The sequence below is a fragment of the Lasioglossum baleicum genome, chromosome 9, assembly GCF_051020765.1.
Source record: "Lasioglossum baleicum chromosome 9, iyLasBale1, whole genome shotgun sequence".
NCBI classification, from domain to species: domain Eukaryota; kingdom Metazoa; phylum Arthropoda; class Insecta; order Hymenoptera; family Halictidae; genus Lasioglossum; species Lasioglossum baleicum.
Genome location: NC_134937.1, coordinates 17135839 through 17157987, shown reverse-complemented (window position 1 = coordinate 17157987; position 22149 = coordinate 17135839). Strand labels below are relative to the sequence as shown.

General features: G+C 36.8%; 5 protein-coding genes across 8 annotated transcripts in view; 2 read left to right on the top strand and 3 right to left on the bottom strand.

Annotated features, from left to right (window-relative positions):
• Positions 1-209: 209 nt before the first annotated feature.
• Positions 210-1809, top strand: Mbf1 (multiprotein bridging factor 1). 2 transcript variants are annotated; one of them, XM_076430257.1, is made up of 5 exons: positions 210-477; positions 558-643; positions 730-781; positions 1030-1190; positions 1289-1809. In XM_076430257.1, the coding sequence occupies exons 2-5, from the start codon at positions 569-571 to the stop codon at positions 1442-1444; spliced, it is 444 nt and encodes a 147-aa protein (XP_076286372.1). In that variant the 5' UTR covers positions 210-477; positions 558-568; the 3' UTR covers positions 1445-1809. The 2 variants fall into 2 exon arrangements, with proteins under 2 accessions (XP_076286372.1, XP_076286371.1); XM_076430256.1 differs by having other exon boundaries at positions 211-473.
• A 130-nt stretch (positions 1810-1939) lies between these two features.
• Prosbeta6 (proteasome beta6 subunit) lies at positions 1940-3419 on the bottom strand. The gene is made up of 4 exons (XM_076430228.1): positions 3205-3419; positions 2826-3015; positions 2270-2506; positions 1940-2192 (listed from the first exon to the last, which is right to left on the bottom strand). The coding sequence occupies exons 1-4, from the start codon at positions 3300-3302 to the stop codon at positions 2007-2009; spliced, it is 711 nt and encodes a 236-aa protein (XP_076286343.1). The 5' UTR covers positions 3303-3419; the 3' UTR covers positions 1940-2006.
• Gmd (GDP-mannose 4,6 dehydratase) lies at positions 3373-6412 on the top strand. Its single transcript, XM_076430222.1, has 8 exons — positions 3373-3528; positions 3796-4006; positions 4162-4404; positions 4484-4676; positions 4758-4990; positions 5074-5289; positions 5374-5442; positions 5510-6412. Exons 2-8 carry the CDS (start codon positions 3953-3955, stop codon positions 5570-5572), a joined length of 1071 nt encoding a protein of 356 aa, XP_076286337.1. The 5' UTR covers positions 3373-3528; positions 3796-3952; the 3' UTR covers positions 5573-6412.
• On the bottom strand, positions 6180-8934 carry LOC143211997 (uncharacterized). The gene is made up of 2 exons (XM_076430227.1): positions 7405-8934; positions 6180-6945 (listed from the first exon to the last, which is right to left on the bottom strand). Exons 1-2 carry the CDS (start codon positions 7993-7995, stop codon positions 6742-6744), a joined length of 795 nt encoding a protein of 264 aa, XP_076286342.1. The 5' UTR covers positions 7996-8934; the 3' UTR covers positions 6180-6741.
• Positions 8935-10841: 1907 nt separating this feature from the next.
• LOC143211986 (retinoid-inducible serine carboxypeptidase) overlaps positions 10842-22149 on the bottom strand; it is a 55290-nt gene continuing 43982 nt past the window's right edge. The window contains exons 1-10 of one of the 3 annotated variants that reach the window (XM_076430202.1): positions 16512-16845; positions 15945-16067; positions 13722-13951; positions 13065-13295; positions 12710-12820; positions 12043-12277; positions 11663-11815; positions 11499-11576; positions 11090-11244; positions 10842-11005 (exon numbers count right to left, since the gene is read on the bottom strand). In XM_076430202.1, coding sequence (XP_076286317.1) covers positions 10949-11005; positions 11090-11244; positions 11499-11576; positions 11663-11815; positions 12043-12277; positions 12710-12820; positions 13065-13295; positions 13722-13951; positions 15945-16002 — 1308 coding nt within the window. In that variant the 5' untranslated portion in view covers positions 16003-16067; positions 16512-16845 and the 3' untranslated portion in view covers positions 10842-10948. Of the gene's footprint in view, positions 11006-11089; positions 11245-11498; positions 11577-11662; positions 11816-12042; positions 12278-12709; positions 12821-13064; positions 13296-13721; positions 13952-15944; positions 16068-16511; positions 16846-22149 lie in introns of those variants that run through there. The other 2 variants (XM_076430201.1, XM_076430200.1) reach the window with 2 other exon arrangements.

The window sequence follows — 22149 nt, the reverse complement described above, 5'->3', positions numbered from 1 at the left end:
AAATATATATATTATTTGTTACATTTTTTTTTGTATCTTTTGCATGTTTTCAACGTTCGTGACAAACAATCTGTATCAATAAAAATGATCTAACGATTGATGTCTGACGAAAAATATTCCAAACATTCGAACATTCAAACATTCCATAAATTCGAAATAATATAATATACATATATCTGTACTTTTCAAATGTCGCGGTCCCACGACTTAGATTGATAAAATGTAAAAACTGGATCGTAATTACAATTCAATAAATTGTTTTGTATGAGAAAAAATCAAAAAGTATTGTGAAAACTGACATTTAACAGCATCGACGGAACATTTTACGAGCGTGACATTGAATGACAAATTTGAGAGACACCTTCAACAAGAGTGCTTGCGGAAAATTGGACAATTTCGGTGCGGGTCGATTTTAGGTCGCACATTAGATCGTGCTTTTTGGAACGTAGAGAGAACTTACTGGAAGATTCATAGCAAGTATAATACTACCGCACAGTAGTTACATGCATTACATGCGACATCGATAATATAATTCTTGAGTGTTGCTATTATAACAGACTCGTGCAGCATGTCAGACTGGGACACGGCTCCTATTACTCTTCGTAAACGTCCACCAAAGGCATCGGTACTTAAATCGGAACAGGTAATAGTATTTCACTAAATTTTCGGCGTATTTCGTTTTCGAAACATACAGTAACCACATGATTGTGTAATTGTGTTTATTTACAGGCGGTGAATGCTGCACGTCGTCAAGGATTCGCGGTTGAAACACAAGCAAAGTGTGAGTACAGTTTCTTTGAAGGATTTTTACGAAATAAAAAAAGCTGTAGTACAGAGTGCTATTTGATTTGCAAAGGATTTATTCATACATGAAATACTATAAAAGGTGGCAATGACAACGAAGCAACAGTGTGTATATAAAGATAATACGACGCAATATGCAACAATAAATATATAAAGAAGTGAATTTTTGTGCTGTTTTCTGTGAGAAAAGAAAGAAACTAAAAATATATTTTATACTTTTTATAGGGGGTGGAGGTGCAAACAGACAACATGTAACGACTAAAAACACTGCAAAGTTAGACAGAGAAACTGAGGAATTGAAGCATGACAAAATTCCACTTGACCTTGGTAAATTAATTCAGCAGGGACGGCAGAATAAAGGAATGTCCCAAAAAGATCTTGCGACAGTAAGTATTTTGTAATTATTTACATATATTCAAATGTCTTTGTATTTCTATTCGTGGGCGTATTAGACATATATACTTCTTTTATCATTGTTATATAGAAAGTAAATGAAAAGGCACAAGTCATCAATGACTACGAAGCAGGTCGTGGTATACCCAACCAAATGGTAATTGGTAAAATTGAGCGAGTATTAGGAATAAAGTTGCGTGGAAAAGATCGTGGAAAACCGGTAACAGCCCCCGGGACAAAAAAGTGAATCTCGGGGGAGGGAAACAAATTTTAACTTTATATCCTTATGCATCGTTCCCTAAACAGAACTGTAAAAAATATTGTAGGATTTCTATTGTGTGAAAATTACAAGCACCTTAACACTTGGAACTGTCGACAAAACTGTTAATTTATCTTTATATGCCATTTTGTTATATTTTTAAATACACGCCATTGATTCTATTACAAAACAGATTTATTATTTCATCTTCTTGAATGTCGATTCAGGTAGGCTAAACAACATTGTATTAATGCAAATAACGTTATGAGGTTGTTGCTATGTATATACATATAGATCAGTGATCAATTTTATAATGGTTAAAAAATAGAATTTATATATATATATAGACATATGCATTCATAAGCATCGTATATCAGTATATTTGCATATAGAGATTAAAATATTAATTTATAATGTAGCAATATTTCATCATACATCATACAGTAGCTTGTATATAAAAAGAAATTACTAAATAAACATTAATTACACTGTTCAGTGTTATTTTTATTCGTACAGAAACCTGGTAATACATTACTTTTATCTTATTTAATTAATCTCTTCTTAATGCAAAGCTCGACTCCTTTATACCATCCTTTGTTACAATTTTGATGCTTATAGAATCACCAGTATAAATATCTCTTTCTGCAGCCGAAATAAACACATCTTTTATTATTGAAACTGCTCTTTCTTCGGTTAAGGGAACATGTTCAACTCCTTCCTGATTTTTAAATCCAACCTGCAAGAAACATAATGCAATTAATGGACTAAAATATAGTCAATGAAAGACACGCTTTTACAGTATATTCATTATACCTGATTGTCGAGAAGAGGTTGTAAAAGTGCACCAGCAGAACCACCTGCTCTATACTTAGTTACCTCACAATGTCCAATTGGATCATAACAGTACACACAACCTTTACCTTCATTGTCTATTCCGCCAACAATATTACTAATGTAATATGGAAAGAAGCGTTTGTAATATAACATTGTCGATAACATTTGTGCTACTGCTGGTGTTGACATTTCCTTCTGGTGTTCATGTTTGTACATCTATGTCAGGAGAAATGAGAATAGTAATGAATAATTCCATAACTTTTAAATATAATAACTAGACTGCGGATCTTTATGCAAAATAAAAAATGTTTGTATTGATTGCAAGACACAGGAGCCAAATAGAAATTTCTTTCTTCTTTTAATGGTCATGTTAAGCTGAAATATTAATACACCGATTTCCTTAATCTTTTTCATTCATCCACTGCTTTAAATTGTATGTGTCCATTTTTGTCATATAAATGCATAAAATCCACTGTCTAATAATAAGTATATATAAATAATCAGTCTGAAAATTAGATGCATTTAGAAAGTTTACCTGCATACGAGCAGACAAAAGACGAGTCAGAGTGAGCGTGTCACACCAGCAGCCAGAACATCCTAGGACAGTCGTCTTCGACAGAGGAAATAATTTCTGTTGTTCTCTGGTGTAAATAGAAAATCCTGTGCTAAGACGCGTGTCCGCTGCTATTACACAGAAATCATCTCCTGCAAGGGCTATGACACTCCTGCAATCAAAAAGGAGAATATCCATTTAAAAACAACTTGTGTAATATTGGCAATATTATAGAATATTAACAATTTTTAAGAAATAACATAGAAAATTAAAATAACGTGCTTACTACAGTGAAATACTTAGATCTCTTTGTGTTTTTAAACATCATCGTTAAGGGTTTTAGGTTATATTTGAAATTTACCCTCCGTTGTCTGCATATGGACTGAAACTCCTCATTTTAGCAGCTTGTGTCTCATAATCAGGCAAGGATCGGTTTGGATTTTCGCACGAAAGAGCCATGTTTATCAAATTTCTCTTTAGAAACAACGAACTCAAAACTTCTCGCTGTGAATGACACTACACTTTGCGGTGACGATCAGTGACGATGGCGATGGCAGCAATGCAAAATAATTTCTTTGCCATACACACATGCACACACGCACATGTATATATGACTTCCTACATATATAGTAACATAAATGATTGGTTAGTTTATACTTGTTTCACCAAGAACGTGGCAATATCAGTAAGTTTCTTTTTAAATTTTAAGTTTGTGTAAAAGATGAAATATTTTAAAATAATTTCCACTATATATTAAGGAGAGTGCCAAACAGTCAGTATAGTTTCATAAATAAATAATGATTAAGTATCGATAAAACAATAGAAGTACGCGATTAATTCATTTAAAATGTTTAAATCGAATTCTATAGCCACTTTCGCTGTTCTGCGTGTATTCGCAATTCAAAATGAAGTTTCTTAGAGCTTGTTGTAGTTATAGAACTTCCTTCGGCAGGTGTTTGTGGGAAGTTGTAAGATAACGCCCGAATGTATGGTAAACAAATCAACCGTAAAAAGTGTTGCCTTATCAGGTGTTACACGTTAGGTAAAGCCTGACAGTTTTCAGAAGTATATAAAGGAGAAAAATCATTTCTTTTCGAGCATCCCTTGAAATGGCAACCGGCGGCGAGAGACGTGTTGCATTAATTACGGGAATTACCGGACAGGTAAGGTTGACAGTTCATACTTTTTTTTTCATTTCGTTCATTGGTGTTTCAAAACGTTAAATGGTTTTTGCCACGTGGATAAAATTGTTCAACAAACGTGATGACGTACACAGTAAATATAAATGAAATGATTTGTTTTGTGTAATTTCTTTTAGGATGGTTCTTATTTAGCAGAATTTTTAATAGAAAAAGGGTACAATGTACATGGAATTATTAGACGAGCCAGTTCTTTTAATACAGCTCGTATTTATCATCTCTATGCGGATCCAAAAAGTCATCGTCAGGATAAACTGAAGTTACATTATGGTGATATGACGGATTCTAGTAGTTTAGTTAAAGTAATTAGTCTTGTACAGCCAACAGAAATCTATAATCTAGCTGCTCAAAGTCATGTTATGGTAAGCATAACATTATTCAACTTTGAACTTTAAAACAATCAATCACTTTTTTTTGTATAGCCATAATACATTCTTGTAGGTAAGTTTCGAAGTAAGCGAATATACTGCTGAAGTAGACGCAGTCGGAACAGTTCGATTGTTGGATGCAATACGTACCTGTGGTTTAGAAAAAACTGTGAAATTTTATCATGCATCAACGTCTGAGCTTTACGGCAGAGTAGTAGAGGTACCCCAGAATGAGAAAACACCATTCTATCCTCGTTCCCCTTATGGTAATTAGTTATTCAACTATTATTTTATATGTTAAGTACATTACTTCTGAAGTAGAGTGATTCATATTTTTGGCATTTCAGCCTGTGCAAAATTATATAGCTTCTGGATTGTAGTAAATTATAGGGAAGCATATAACATGTTTGCGTGTAATGGAATATTATTTAATCATGAAAGTCCTCGTAGAGGAGAAAATTTTGTTACTAGAAAAGTGACTAGGTCAGTAGCAAAAATACATTTGGGCTTACTTGATTTTCTCGAACTGGGAAATTTAGATGCCAAAAGGGACTGGGGCCATGCAAGGGATTATGTTAAGGTAAAGAGTATATAAATATATAAATTAGCGGCTTGTAAGAAACATTACAAAATTTTAATGCAGCGCATTCAATATTTTTCTAGGCGATGTGGCTGATGTTGCAACAGCCTGTTCCAGATGATTATGTGGTAGCAATGGGAGAAACACACAGTGTTAGGGAATTTGTGGAAGTATCTTTCCAATATGTAGGCCGCACAATTAAATGGGAAGGTGAAGGTGTAAATGAGACAGGAAAGGATGCACAAACGGGAGAAGTATTAGTTAAAATAAATTCCAAGTATTTCCGTCCAACAGAAGTAGTACGCATCAATCTTGTTTTATAGAATGTAACTACATGTTATAGATTCTTACATAATCAACAATTACCTTCTTTATTTACCTAGGACGTTTTACTGGGGGATGCTACCAAAGCAAAAGAAAAATTAGGCTGGAAGCCTACAGTTACATTTAAGGTGCTTATTTTATGTCTACATATACGATTACGAGCTGTCAGTTTGCTATTAAACGTTTTCATTTTAGGAGCTTGTAAAAGATATGATGGATGCCGACTTAGAATTAATGAGAAGGGATCCAACCGCTTAATATTATTTCTTATCTTTGAAGTAACTCAATGCATTTCTTAAAATACATTCTATGTCTCTATGAGACAGTAGTATATATAATTAAAATATAATTACGACATTAACACAAATCTGTATGTAATTTTGTAAAACTACATTTTCCTGAGATTAAGGACAGACAGATTCTTTAAGTAAATGATTAAGGTGCTAAAAACAGATAGCTTTGTCTATATAGTACTTGATCCGGAATACGTACATTCTTATCAAACTTAATAATGTTGTATGTAGTTTGTATTAAACATTTACTGTAATTTTTCTTTAGCAAATGACATGTGTATATATCAATATATATATATATATATATTAATATATATATATATATATATATATACCGTTATGTATTAATACATATAGCGAAATAATAACTCTCCGTTTATTGTTATTTTGTTAATATTATTAGTTACAGATTTTAAGAAATTTGAGAATGAAGATAAAAAAATACGTTTTTAATCGAAAAGGAATTGATGAAATTCAATTTTTAAACATAATTGATCTACGTTTGATCATTTTTATTTTTGGACAAACAGCACAAGATTATTAAAATAATTCATATATACAAATGTCTTCCTTCTATGTGCGTTAGTTAATTCATAATTTTGTATACAATATTTCGGAGTAATGGTTAAATAGAATTTTGAAGTTTATACACCTACGTCCAATGTATAAAACGCAAAGATTTTTGTAATAAATAATGAGGACATTAAGAAGATAATTTTTATTACTTTATGCTTCCTTTAGGTTTTATCAGTATTGGAAAATTTGTATTTCATTTCAGTTAAATGCATTAATTGCCGAAGTATTAATATGCAGGGTGTCTGATGTAACCAACGTTTTTGGATGTTACTCCAAACGTACTTAAGTAAACCTATTTATTAATAAAGTGATTTTATGAAAATATAAAGTTTCATTTAATTTTTGTATCTTTCAAATTATTAACATTTAGTATAAAAAGATATTTGCTTATGCTAGGTTTTAAATGAACTTTATTCCTTATTAATTTACATAAGAGAAACTTACATGAGACACCCTATATGTATATAAAGAATTCCATAAGTGATGTCAGAGAACAACAAATTTTTGTGATTTCTCAAAAAGTGAAAATTAATAACACGATTCGTCGAATGCGAATAGCTAATTGTAAGTGGCAGGTTCGTGGGTAGATTTCCGTAAGATATTCTCGATAGTGAACATCATTGATTTCACACAGCGTCCTTGGGTTTCCGCGTATTTCACTTTCGTGGTCTGTGCTTCTTCTTCGTCGTTCTTCGCTCTGACTATTTTATATTCATTCTTCCTTTCCCGCCTCTTCAAATTAGGGAGTTGTTCCGGCGAAACCTGAAGAACCAAGACATAGTTATACATTTTAAATAATATTCACCTAAATTTATCGAATTAACAATTATTTTCAAGCTATATTTATATTATTTACTTACAAAATCAGGAGACAATGCTTTTTAAGGGGGAAGCCTAACAACTTGATAATTATTTTTAGATTTTGTATTTTTTTATTCCTTCTGCACGCTTGAAACGAACGATTTCAATTTGAAATGTAAAAATTAAAATAAGATAAGTAAGGTCTAACTATTTTCTGAACGTGAATGCATGATTGCTAAACAAGTACATGTCGATTCCTTTTTCGTTTATTATAAGTAAATATCATCAAAATTTGAGGGGGTTGTACATATATCACCCTTTCTAAGATATTGTTTTTACTTTCTACGTTTTATACTACTTAAATGCAAGCTTCATTTCTGATATTAGGTACACGTTGATAGAACTATCGTCTTCGTTTACCGGAAGGATCGTATGATTCTGTTCTTGCTTGTCCTGCGTGAATCCTCTCTGTTTCCTCATTCTCCTTCTCCTATAATTCCCGTGCTCGAACATTTCGCTAGCTGATGGATCCAGGGTCCAGTAGCTACCTTTCCCAACCTGATCCTCCTCATTGTCCTCCCCGACGACTTTGTCCCTCGGTATCTTCACGAAGCAGTCGTTCAAGCTAAGGTTGTGCCTGATGCTGTTTTGCCAACCTTGCCGGTTCTCTCTGTAATAAGGAAATCTGTCCATGATGAATCTGTAAATCCCGGAAAGGGTGAGTCTCTGCTTAGGCGAGGAATTGATAGCCATGGCGATTAGAGCGATATAAGAATACGGCGGCTTCTCGTATCGAGGCTGGGGCTTGTATCTTATCAGAGGGAGGTTCCAGGAAAATGGCAGTGTCCTCGAGTTGAACATGTCCGGTACCAGACTGTAGTAACTCGGCAGGGGGCACATGGTCGGGAAGATCTCTTCTGGATTCCATAATTCGTAACTTCTTCGCAGATCGCAACCGTAGGCCTTGGAGATGTTGCAAGGATAGTCTTGGCAGCTGCTACTTGGCTCCATTGGTCGGTGGTTAGAGCATGCGGTTGTAAACTCGTTGCTCTATGTACTTCGTCGCTTGTATCTTTGTGATCGGTATCTGTCAGTGTAGCTGAGAAATGTAGTCCTGTAGAGTTGCTGACAAAGTAAACGTTAACACATTGTGACCTCCTCAGGCTGCTAAGAAAGAAGACGTTGACAAGTGTTAGTTGCACAATTTTCTAAGTGACATCACTTCCGCTGTATTTTTCTTCTATTCTCGAGTCTTCTTCCTTTTGCGAATTAGTTTGGAGGCTTGAGTTGCTTCAAGGATCACCAGATTCTTATTCTCCTTTCCCCCATTTGTGGAATTCTACTACACTCTGTAGTATTTAACGAACAGAACACTATATCACACTGTACATTTGGTCATAGTAGAACTAACATTAAATCGGCCATCGAACACAGTTTTACGAAACAGGGGATGGAAGGCTGAGTGTCCACTTCGTTTCAAACGAACGTGAGAACCGCAATTGCAGACAGAGCTATCACTTCATTGTGAACAGGCACGTATCGAGACAACCGTTCAACGAGATTTGCTGTTTAAATGTCAGAACGAATCTCTCAGATCGTTCGGAGGGAAGTCGTGGCCATCGTCGATGATGCTCGAGGACCGTTTTCGATGGCGAGACTAAAACTTCCTCGGACTAGTTCGCGTTCGATACCGCGGTGAACTGATTTCTCAGTACGATTTGCGGCTAGTAGGAGTAATTCTTTAACGAAGGGTGTTTAATTTGACACGGACGATCCGGAGGATGGTCCAGCTCCGCCCATTCTGCCTTTCCGGAGAACTCCCGTTTGCGTGTTACCACGCGAGGGAGGCGGTTACCTATACGGGAGCCGGTGGTGCGTGTTTTATTGCTGTTTACACATATGCTGTTCTAACACCCACGCCGGCAGTAAACGAGCCGATACGTAAACAAAGTTGCGGTAATTATACCGAAACCGTGCCGCTTCTCGGAACCGCTCTTGTCTTCCTCTTCGGCCCGCCTTACCTCTCGTCTGCCACCATCCCCGTCATTTTCGAGAAATATCGAACTACCCCACAGAAGTACTGAATTATTTTCCGAAATTTCATTGCCGTATATGTGCAGCAAAAGTTTTCAAATTCACGGGGCCCCACTCAAAATGCTAATAATTATTTATTGTGTGACTATAAACAAGATATCTCACTAACGTTTCTATTTAACATTTCGATAGATATACGTAGTCTAGAATGTCCCACAAAAATGTCGAGAATTTAAAAAATGAATTTTAAAAATATTTCTCGTACGAGTCAGGCTCATTTAAAGATCTTGTATTTTCCTGGTAAATTGTGTTCAGTCTCTGAACGCGAACAGGATTCGAAGCTTTTGATGTTGCGAACAGAAGAAAGATTAAGGGAAGGAGCGGTATTTGTTTGTGCGCCGTTTCTGCCGCTGTCGTTCGTAGTCGGACGTCGTCGTCTTGAAATAATAAGAAACAAATCATGGTGGATTTGCGGTGGAAGGAACCAGCGGATTAGTTGTCGTTCGAGTATTTAGACGGCGGCACTTAGGTCCGGATGGAACTTCCTCGGAATGTTCTTCGAAAACACGGGTCTTGAATCCTGTGCTCCTGTTTCGCGTTCCTTAAATCATTTCGTCTGGTACAACTAAGAACAACATTTACAGAAGGTCGAGCAGATGGTAAAAATAATTTTCTTTTAAAAGGCAGCCCCCTCTCTCGCAGCGGTTCCAGTATTTGGGTACTAAACGCTTTTTATTGATTTTCATATTCATTTAAAATACACATATAGTACCTTCGAACATCCTAAATTATGAATATTACTATGATTTTGACAAATGTTGAAATATTTGATATTGTATGAAGCAATATATGGGAATTTTACAAATAGTTCGAAATCGTTCGGAAGCTAATGGCCCCCCTTTATACATAGTTTAAGGGTTCAGTTATATGTACGCGTATTGCACCCCAAGATAATCGAGATTGTACTGTACCATTCGAGCGCGCGCGGCAACGGAGTCGAAAACATCGGTTGAAAAATCGGCGCAATATGTTTTTTTTTTCGTAGCTGCGAAGAAAGTTTCTTGCTAGTTTTATTTACGAGCCCGTGGAACCGCAGAAGCCTTTGCTCTTCGCGAGCGAAATGCCTCGTCAGCGCAGGCGGTCTTGTTTGCGGATAGTTCCGTTTTACTGCCTCGTATCCGGCCGAATGTAAACAATCGTTCCTTATTGACAAAATCGGCGGCCGTCTGCGGGCCACGGTTTTTCGGATTGTTGCTTCTACGGCGTTTTACGAGTGTGGGAAAATTCACTGCGGCCGCAGACCACCGACACCCATTCGGTAAACCGTTCCGCCGCCATTGATGCTCGCGGATCGACTAGATCGCGCAAAACAAACCGACGGTCCTCGTAAAACCGCATGTTTCTCGGAAACAACGAGGACCGCGCGTTCTACACGACTCGCGACGTTAACAGGGAGAATGATTAGCCTGCCCGAATCCATTTTTTTGCGGGGAAGTAGCAGCGAGATTCAGCCCATAACGCGAATGTTCAAACACACTTTAAATCGGAATAACTTTCTTAAAAGTGGACTTCAGTTGTTCTCTTGCGAAGCTAGAAGGATTGGTTTACTAGATGAAATGTGATGAACATTTAAAACCTGTTTCATAGATTCATTAACGATTAAGAATCGTGAAAATTAGTAACTGTGATTCTTAGACTTCTCGAGAAGTGTGAAAATCATTTTATTTTTTGGGAATGTAAAATTGGAATTATTGGAATTCAATTGGAAGTATTTGTTTGTGTGATGGGATTAGATGTTTTAGAAGAAGAAAGATAATGCAAAATTAGAAGTCTAAATATCCATACGCATTTTAGTTACGTAGATTGACAAAAAGCTTGTAAATATAAGTTTGGGTTAATCTCTATTTTAGTTTGATTTCCACCGCGACTGTTAATTAGCAAACTTCTTCAAGATTTGTGCCATTGCAGCCGGATTATCCTTGGGAACCTGGAAAAAATAGGAGAATCATTGAAAACTATATTGTGCTCTCATTCAGATTACGCGATATTAATGACTAAAAAACATCACTACCATGTGCCCAGCTCGATTGACCCAATAGAAGGAGAAGTTTCCAAAAGATTTCACGTATCCTTCGATCACTCCTTGCGAGGTCAAAGGCTCTCTCTTAGTATTCATCCACCAGTTAGAGCCTCTCCATTTCATCTTCTCAACCCAGATAAGCGTACCTGGAGAGTTGTATCAATAGAAAACAATCGGCACTCGAAAGTGGTAGAAAACTATCGCTTTTGCAAACAGTTGTTGTATATTTGGCAAATAGAAAAACTAAATTACTCTACCAACAATAATTACATTAACTGTTATCTAAAATCAAAGTTTAAAATGATTGAAAATATAAAATCATACAATTACTGTAATTTGCGCGTACAGTTCTAAAGAGGAATGCAAAATGAGCTATCTCTTAAAAATGGGGCGTACGTACCTGGAGTGTCCACGATGAGGTCCAGTTGTCCAGTGAGCACCACCACTTTCAAGTCTGTTTGATTCAGCAAAAGCTCCACTGCGAAGAAATTGACACGATCATTAGTTATTTGCATTCTCACCTTGCCAAATAAAACCGTCGGATCTCACTCTGCTAGAAAATACCTTTGTCGATAACAGGTTTCATGAAGTCCACTTGCAGTTTGTTAAACACTGTTCCAGACTGAGTGCTATGAGTCGACGTCAAATTAAGCGCTCGTTTCACTGGACCATTCATTAAATTGTTTAGATTAACGTCGTAGGTGCTCATCACATCTCCTAAAACGGTTCACAATCGTAATACAGCTGCTCAATAGTAGTTTGATATATGTATATTATGTTGTTACTAGATAAACTAAAAATTGTATACGTCAATTGAAAGATGCAGGAGGCGAATAAAGATTATTTTCTTTCATTAATAGCTTTACTATCTATACTAATAGTTTTACTTCATTTTTGTCATAAATGCATAAAACTCGCGGTCTAGTTATAACGTATTCTGTTACCTCTGCTAAGTGTTGGCTCCGACAGAAGCCTCACTGCACTAGAGTCTTTTGTGTAGACGGGATTCGTCTTCGTCAGTATATTGTAAAAGTCGATGTTACTGGTGGCTTCTAAAATCACGTTCTCGGTGTAACTCCAGAGATTGGTGGATTCCCTCCACTTTTTGGTGTCCACGGCTTTCTTCGTCGCGTTCGCTGCTTCGTGGATCTGCCTGTAACCGGCTGTGTCTACCATTCCCTATGAAATCATTTTTTCCTTCAACGAAAGCACAGTTCTTAATCTAAAATTATCACGCTCGACCGCGAACGCTCTTAACCGCCTATCTTCATTAAGGACCAGGGGTTCTAAGCTTTATGATTTCCGGACAGGATTTCTCATTTTCAGAAGCGACGAATTTTTACCGAGAGCGCAGCAAATAACGAACAGTTTAATTATAGCAGTGTAGTCTTTTAATTGCCACTCTCTTAGTCACCGCTTTTGAAATATAAAGTTAAACAATATTTAGGAATAGAGCACCCGTTTCCACTCACTTCTCTTCACACATGTCTTCTATCGTATTTACCTACCTTATCTATTGCACATTTTTCTATTCACAAAGTAAAAATTTATCTAACCACAATCTTGTGCACACTATTGGAATATTGACGTTTTTAATGTTAAAAATATTACCGTCTCGAGTAAGAAAGGTGCCCAAGTCATCACGGAGTCAATGGGGGAGATCCAGGCATCGCCGAGGGCGACTCCCTTCAACTTGCTTTTAATGGTCCCTGCCTTCTGTGCCTGCATTTTCAACAAACACGTTAAAACATTAGTATTCGGAACGGCGAACTGTTCGTTTCTGTTTTGTAACAATTTTCTTCGTCAATGCCATGTAGGGAGATTACTTTTAATCGCTTCAATACCTTTTCCTGGAGGTTTACTGTCTCTTATCGTACCTAATAATTTTTGTCATGTCAAAATCCGCAATCTAGTAATCGCAAATTTTCAATTAAGTCACGATTTTAGTTAGATTCGGGACTCTCACCTTGTACCAAGCAAGAGCGAACTCCGCGCCCATTTTTCCACCATAGGACTCGGTTGTGATGTAAGTGGAGACATTCGCGAATTTCGGCAGCTGTTTCAAGAAACCCCTCATACATTCTACGAGATCGCTGGCGATCTGTGCGTTTGTTGTTGCGTAGGCGTTTGCCGTTGTGGTGTAGCTGAAGCCTGTGCCGACTGGGTTGTCGATGAAGAGGACATTGTAGTCTTTCACCTGTAGAAGTATCGATCAATAGTTGATAAAGAAAGTCAACACCTTGAAGCTTATCAGTCATTTATTTTCCATTCCTCAAGTGATTTATGTACTTGACAAGCTTCTATTGTTATGGCTTCAAAAGCTAATCGGTGTAAACTTAATTTTCTCAATTTATTTGAACCATAACCGTTTAGTTTCATTCTTTTTTACTTAACCCTGAAGTGGTATACCGTTTCCTTAGTATAAGAAGTAGCACATTGGAATCTTCATAAAAACTCAATAAAAATTTCCTGAAATACTTATAGGTATATAGTTTTAGATTAGAAAGCCCAAATTATTATTTTTTAAATGTTTTTTGTTTTGTTGTTTGGACTAACTGTTCGACACTGTTGTTTCGCAGTTGTATCAAGCGATTTTTCGTTATGTATTGGATCGTTTCCGTACCCAGGAGTAATTCCTCGGATTCAAGTTTAGATCGAGGGGTCCGAGCTCTTCGAAGTTTCCGTAGGAAGTGGACGATGCACCCGGTCCACCTTGTAGCCAGATCACCAACGGTTTATTATAATACGAGGAAACATTTGCCGTCGTATAGTAAAGCCACCAGAACATGTTCGCGTTCGGTCGTACTTTCACGTAGCCCCATTCTTGCTCGCCAGGACCGAATCCTTTTTTCGCTGTTAAGTAAAAATAGTATTCAAGTAGCAACTAACTCTTCAAAATGCAGCATGTGTTAAAAGAAAGTGCAAACATCGAAACGCCTAGATTATGCGTGTAGGGCGTGGTTAGAGAAAATGTTGAAACAGAGATGTTCAATGTCCGAATGAAAACAAACGAGGGTCACATTAACTATAACTGATTATTATAAAAGATAGATGCCTGTAGGATCAGCAATTCTGACTGTAATCATTAAAAGTTGCATCACAGATCACGTATATTTAAAATCGTGGAATGTTGTTAATTTTTAGTATTTGCAGAAGCATTAGTCCCATAATTAAACGAGATATTTTCTGCGAGGAGTTTCTGATCGACGTACGAACGAAAGTTAGCACCGTAAATACAAGTAGCTCAAACAACGCGTATTTCTGCTAGGACGTCTAGGTATACCGGGTGGTTCACGACAAACAGGCCACCTAAACAGCTCCGTTAGAATTAGAGATAGAAGAAAATGTTAGAGAGAAAAGTTGTACAGTTAAAGGGGGCAAATATGGTGATATAAAAAAATGTTCCGATTGTAGTCGTTTTCAAGGTCTTTTGAAGGTCATCGATGATTTTTAAATAGCACCATATATTTTTAACTTCACAGTGTTGTAGCTGATGTCAAGACGAGTTCAACGATGTGGTACACTATGACCTTCAAATGACTTTGGACTCATTAATAGATATAGTTTGACTACTCTGTTTGATCAACGGAAATTTAATTTCTTCAGCCATTAGGTCTCGTAACACGTATTCCGTCCTACACTGCCTAATTCACGGAACTTTTTAACTAAATTTGAATAAGTAGAACGAGATGGATATCTGCGAATACGTGTTACGAGACCGAATGGCTGAAGAAATTAAATTTCCGTTGATCAAACAGAGTAGTCAAACTATATCTATTAATGAGTCCAAGGTCATTTGAAGGTCATAGTGTACCACATCATTGAACTCGTCTTGACATCAGCTACAACACTGTGAAGTTAAAAATATATGGTGCTATTTAAAAATCGTCGATGACCTTCAAAGGACCTTGAAAACGACTACAATCGGAACATTTTTTTATATCACCATATTTACCCCCTTTAACTGTACAACTTTTCTCTCTAACATTTTCTTCTATCCCTAATCCTAACGGAGCTATTTAGGTGGCCTGTTTGTCGTGAACCACCCGGTATTTGAGGAGTTTTAAAATTGGAATCGAGAAATTCCTTGGTGTACAACGACGGATAACCTATGGATTACACTTGCGCGCTTTGTTTGCGAAATTTCTACGGCAATAGTTCCGAGATGAAACGACCCCAGTGTCTTCATAATTGAACTTTCTTGTGTGCAAATACCATTAAAATCGAAAGATTTATAACGCTAGGTTTCTAATCTCACTGGCGTATTGTTTTCAATCACTGTTATTTAACCAAAACCCGGAAACGGTAATGTCAATATTTATTTCTCGCACATAAATCTCTACTATTTTGTACCCTACCGAATTCTGTATTATTTATTATCGCTTCTTTATCATCACATCATTCACATCTGTTGTGAAACACAATCTAGTATTTTGGCAACTAATCTCTGCAATCGTATCGTAATATTTTAACTACCATCCTGTATATAAAATAAAATGCATCGGTGTAAGGTACTAAAACCAAATAATTGTTTCTCCTTTTAACAATATTAAGTTGATGGTACTATATTGTTACCCTTAAACATATATTAAGTATATAATAAATTCATAAAATCCGTATAATTTTCAATGGAACAAGTCTTTCGTATTTTTGCGGTCAAACTCGATGGTCCGACATTTTGGTTCACGACTGTGAGGCTATCATTTAGTTTTCCCTTTCCGTTGGCGCGGTGTATTTTCTTACCTGTTATTATTTACTCGTGTCTGCCATAAAATTCGACCCGTTTTTGCAACAAATCGCGTTAGGCAATTTCCGAAACGCTGTTGAGAAATGTAGTTGTGCTTACCGTGAGCCCCAGACGCGAGGCAAATCGCCAAGAGGAGGAACAGCGAGAAACCCGTCATTGTCACCGGAATCAGAGGTACCCGAAGACTAAACGATCGTGCTGTCAGACAGGGCAGCGTCTTATCTGTTGGTAAAGAGCGAGCGATTAGATTCATATGTTAATGTTAAGGCGAGTCACGTGTTTCCTGTATAGTATTTTCGTGTAATTTTCGAGGCGAGTGAAGGGACTCCATTCGAGTATAATTTCAACTAATCAATCAAGTGTTCTGCTCTCGTTAGTTGCTTAAAAAGAATTATGCAATCGATCAAAAGTTCCACGATATTCCAGGAACTATAAAATGATACTGATCAATTGGGAGTCTTACTCTCATTATTTGTTTAAAAAGGATCACGAGAACAGAAAGTGGGACTTCAAAATGATAGAAGTGAATTACAAACTTTCCACGATGCTGTGGATCAAAAGTAACACACGATCGTAAAGAGCACTTTAGGAGCTATTGAACAAATTGAATAGTTATTTAGTTTAGAAATTAGCAGGAAATAATTTATGGAAAAACTTATGACACACCGTATAGAATTGCCGATTGATTTCTTTCATCGGGATTTCTCAATTTTGCGGTTCCTGTGGCAATCGCGTTGTCGCAATCGAAAGACGGATACGATTGTTCCTTGTTAATTATTTTTCAATCGGAAGACATTAGAAAATAATTAAAGACCTCGCTCGTGTATCTTCGATATCGCAATCCATCTTTTCTGTGTGTGCTATCTTCCAGTCTCCCGTCGTCGCGCCGAGAAAAATACAAATGGATGCTCGAGCTTTCGTACTTCTGAAACTGAAGACAGCAGCCGAAGGGAAATTACAGAACTGTACTCGTGGAATGATAGACCGCGCTATCTTTCATTTTCTTTCTCTGTGAAGAGTTCGTATAATGATGAGAAGGCTTTCCTTGAAACTTGATGCGAGTTTATCGTGTTTTGCGTATTACACTCGCCGATAAACATTACGCAATATAAATGAATTTGTAATGACAACCACGTCAAATTCGAATCAATGTACTCTTATTTTTATGAGACGATACAATCCGGTCAATTTTAATGTTTATATTGTTAAAAAACAAAGATGTTCCAATATTTTATCCTTATTTACACAATAAGCTGTTTTATCTTTAATTAAGCGAGTTAATTAACGATTAGTTCCTTAATTTAACGAAGTTTCGAACGTAAAGCGAGTGTTTCTTTTAATTAAACTACCTACTTAATTTCTATTGGTCATAGCGCATAGATTTTTCAGGCAGAGGTTATTCTTGGATTTCGACGCTTTCGAAAACATTTAAAACCGAAGGAAAAGAGAAAGAGACTTTCACGAGTGAAAAGCCGTGTCATTGGGACGCGTTCGATCATTTTTCTTCGATTGAAGTTCGATCGCCTCCTGCGTGGACATCTTTGGCTGTTAGTTTTTGCTGGTGATCGTAATTCAATCGGATCGGTAAATCGTGAATGACAAATTACCGGTTTCCTGGACGTTTATGTGGACTGGCGGAGTCGCGAGGCGATGATCGATCGTCGCGATTGACAAATCGGCCTTGTACAAGATCGTGAAATCGGGAAGGTCAAGTTTGCGGAAAGTTCTGAGACAACTTCTTTCTCGTCGCAGATGATGTTAACATAATCAAGAGACTTCGAGGAAATGTGCCGATAGAGAATTTTGATGCTAACGAGATGTTAATGAACCACCTGTGCAAGTTAGAACAACATAATTCGGCTTAAAAGTAGCATCACATATTTTATACAATTTTACGATGTTTATAATTCTCAATATTTCATAGAAAAGATAAAGATTCATAGAGAATAATTATGTCATTCTAGAGAAAATTAAGTTCGAGAATTAGCGATCATTAGCAACTACAGGTTTATACATGAGTGGTCGTTTTTTAGATTAATTAAAAGTTCCTACAATGTTTACTGAATAATTTAGGTAACTCGAAAATTTAATTTCTTCATCAAGAATCGTGTCGAATTACATTTCGAAGATTCTTTTACTCGTTCGAGTTCTTAATCTCGAAGTACTATAATTAATTTTCTGACATGTTGAACAAGTTCTTACGTATTGGTTGATTATTTCGGATAACCGATTTATCAATAGATTCTTTTCGATTCCTATCAGGCGCGCAATTAACTTACTATCGCCGGGCACAGAGGTGTACAACTGATATAATCAATCTGGACAGATTGTTCGACAGTTTTATCGCCATATTTCTGTGAACGAGACAAATAATATTTGTAATTCCACGAGTTTAACACTTTCCATGAAAGTTGCTTATCGCTTATCAGACAATGATAGGGTGCATTGTTTATCTCTAGAATTGTCAGGCATCGAACTGTGATTACCTTGTCAAACAATCAACTCATTTCGATCATTTCGTCACAGCTTCTTGGAAAGGTGAAAGGCTTAGGAACAAATTCTACATATCGAAGTGGAAGGAATTTATGTAGCTGCGTGTACATTATGGTTACACACAAATTCTGGCCCAGGAACATTTGTCAATGTGAAAATAAAGAAATACAACTCTGATTGAACTGATACCGGTCGAACGGTGTCATTCCATGAAAATTAGGTAGAGGTTGTCACGTGACATTCCGAGACTCCTCTCCGAGTATAGTTCAGTATACGAATAAATCTGTTTGACCGTCATTTTCGTGGTGATTTGCATACACGGTGGCCCCGGTTGACCGACTTCCAGCCGAATTGTCCGCGTTACCGTATGCAAATGCGAACCGAGAAGAAAAAAAGGATTTCGGGGATAATTGCGAAAGATGCGTTTTCACTTTATCGCTATCTCGACGATCTTTCCCGTCCCGTTGGAACTTCCCAAGGTGGAAGCACACCGGCCACTGCGAAAGTGACCGAGACAAACGCACTAATTAACACGTCTGTGATGACTTCAGTGAAATCTCGTTTCCTGTTCTTCACCTTGTCACAGGGAAATGGAACGCTCCGTGACGGGCCTCTACGGAAACCAATTTAACACACACGGGTGACACTTTTTACATGGTTTAGATTCCAGTCGAGTGGAGATATGATATCGTTTAAGTTACGCTACTTTCAAAAGACCCCGGTTTCCTGATTTTATAATTTGTTTATGTAGAACTTTTACAAAGCTGTGCTGCAATCGACTTGTCAACTACAATTAAATTATGAGAGCCACTTTAGGAAAACGATATTCCTCATCCTCGTGACGAAATATAATTATTTATACATCATTTGTAAGAGAGTTAAATGGGAATTTTTCATTTCTTTGGTTAATAATATTAATTATTTGAAAGTAACGTGCCATATGCTTATGTTCCTCTAATATTTTTACGATGTTTCACCTATGTATACATTTTTGTCAGAGATGCATAAAGTCTGCAATCTAGTATAATAAGCAGACAGCGGATCTTTATGCAAAATAAAAATCTTTTTACCAGAATTGCAACAAACTGCAACAAACTTTCTTAATATGTTTAATAGGTTTTAAATTACATACTACTTAATTACAAACTACTTATTTTTGTCCTACGTGCATACAATCCGCTGTCTAATAATAAGTATTCAGTGCAGCAAGGTTTCCATTTAACAATTGACTGTTTCATATAAAATCATTAATCTATGTGGTTCTAACAATTCGACCGTCCACTGTACTCTCACGCAAGGAGACGTCAAGGTTGCAGAAAATTTCGCGAAGTTCTGCGCCATCGACTGTTTCTTGTGTTCCGAACAGGAGAAATCTGAGAAGTGCACATTCGCCGTGTCTTTCCAATACAGATTCTGTGCATTTATCCGCGTTTCTATTGGGACAACCTGTGACCCGTTGTAGCCCGTCCACAATATAGACGACGCCTGGTAATAAGTTACACAATCGCGTGTTACGAAGTCGAAAGAAATGAGGCACGGCCGCGTCGCGTCGTCGTAGGAATCCAAGTCACGAACATCCTTCTGTCCCGTTGCCACGGAATGCAATCCTTCCTTCCTACTTCGGCGTAGTGTGGCAATTGACCTGAACCATGTAATCATCTCGACAGATTCGAAACGGCATATTTCATAGTTTCAGACCTTTTTTATTCTTTTCTACCTGCGGCATTACTATTCCCCTTCCGAGGCTGTCCTTCGGACGCCGCGCACTGACAAAGGAAAGTGAAAGCCGTCGTCGGCCACCTAAAATCTAATAACACAGAATTCGAAAGAGAAATTACTGAATGTGTTTTCCAATAGCCATTTTATTACCGGGCGTAACACGTTGCCCGGCAGCACTCGGTCCTCAATAACCAGAGAATGGATCTGTCAGTGGAAACTCGTTATCTTGTTCTGTTGCTCCACTTTTGAATAATAGAACTATTGTTCACTGTTGGTTGCAGACGATCCACTAATCATTACGTACATAAATCATTAACTAGAAAATATAAAAACGTTGTGTGTTTAAATAAAATTAATACTTCCTTGATTTTTTCTTTGGGAATCACAGATATATTGATTTTCAAAATATCATTTGAAATATTCGTATAATCTAATGTGAAGATAATATCTTTCTTTCTTAATACACACATCATTTAAAGTATATTAAAAATGTCAAATGTTATTTATATATTTATTTCTCTTAGTAATTTGTACCTGTGCAGCTTTTATTATACAGATTCTGAAATATCTGTTACGCGAGAACGCTTTTGTAAGAATTTTCCTTAAAATAGGAATTGCAAGTTCGAATTTTCTCTAAAAACGAAAAATCATCGGACAAAGTATCACGGTATTAAAAGAATAAAAAGAACAATAAAAATTATATAAAAGTAAATGGAAGTGATTATCATTACGTGAATCCTCGTTGCAGTGGTTTCTCTGTAATCCGAACGCACGAGAAGATAAACTCGCTCGGGTTCGCAAAAGTCATCGTTCCGATAGTGATCGGTGCTCGATTCCTATGTAGTAAAATAATACACATTCAAGAGGCTGGTTAATTTTTCTCATCGGAGAAGGCCTGTTGGTAATTTCCTCTTTAAGTAGAGTCATCGCGACGATCGTGATCAACGATAATAATCTCCAGTCGCCGATCGCTTTGTGTTAAATCGTATAAATTAATAGTTAACGGCGGCGAAATGCTCTCTATTGCGCGCCAAACGCGTACGTACGCTGAAAGTGAAAAAATAGTTACGAAGGAGAAAGTGACAGCGTCATCGGTTGAGCATTCGTCGATGAGGTGGCGTTAAAAAAAAATGTTTCTCAATGATCGTCGTACATGTGTAGGAGATGTGTATAATAGAACCAGCTCAAACGGTTGTATTCCATTTCCACCGTGAGAAATGCGATTGCGTTGCCGTTTAATTGACGCAATTAACAATTCACGCTTTTAGCAGGCTAATTTAGATAATCAACGAGCGTACATGGAAGAGTATGATCATTACAATTTAGAAATCGATAAAAGTCATGTGAAAGCATCCTATAATGAATATGGAAATATTGCCAAACGATTAACGTGTTCTAACATTTTTCAGATATCGGCATGATTAGAACGAGGAAGACTAGAGTCTGAATTTTAGAATATTTTTAATAGGGTAGAGAGATCGTAGGAGAACATTTATATATTAGAATTTGTGATGATTCAGACGAGTATCACGACAATGTCAATATATTGCTAGATTTTCTGCTCTATTTTTTGAAATTTTTCAATACTTATCTTCGCTGGAGATTTTGACACCTGTATTTAAAGTGACGCGTTTACGTCTCTTTTGATAGGAGCTATTCTAAGCGCAAAGTGGATAATAATGTACGCCTTTGACCACGACCACTGTCCGATTGTGTTTGGTGCTGAATTTTTAGTTTCTTCGACACGTGTACGACTCGGTTATACAGAACTTGAACGGATTCCTTTTTCATTCATTCTTTTGTGTTCAATCACTAAGAATCTCTACGAGTGTTAACACGTTCCTTGACGATACTTGCGCTTGTGAATATTTTCTTAGAACTAGTCACGACTTCAAATAAAACCTCGTGCTCCATTTAAGAACGTTGAAAAACGCTCGTTTAATATAAATATTCTAAGTTGATTAGAAAATGTGACTTTTGGTCAACTTTGTACAGGTGTATAGAATTGATAATAAAGTAGAATCATTTTGAAGGTCATGCTAATCAATCACATTAAAAAACGTTTGGCCACACACAGTTCGATAATATTTCA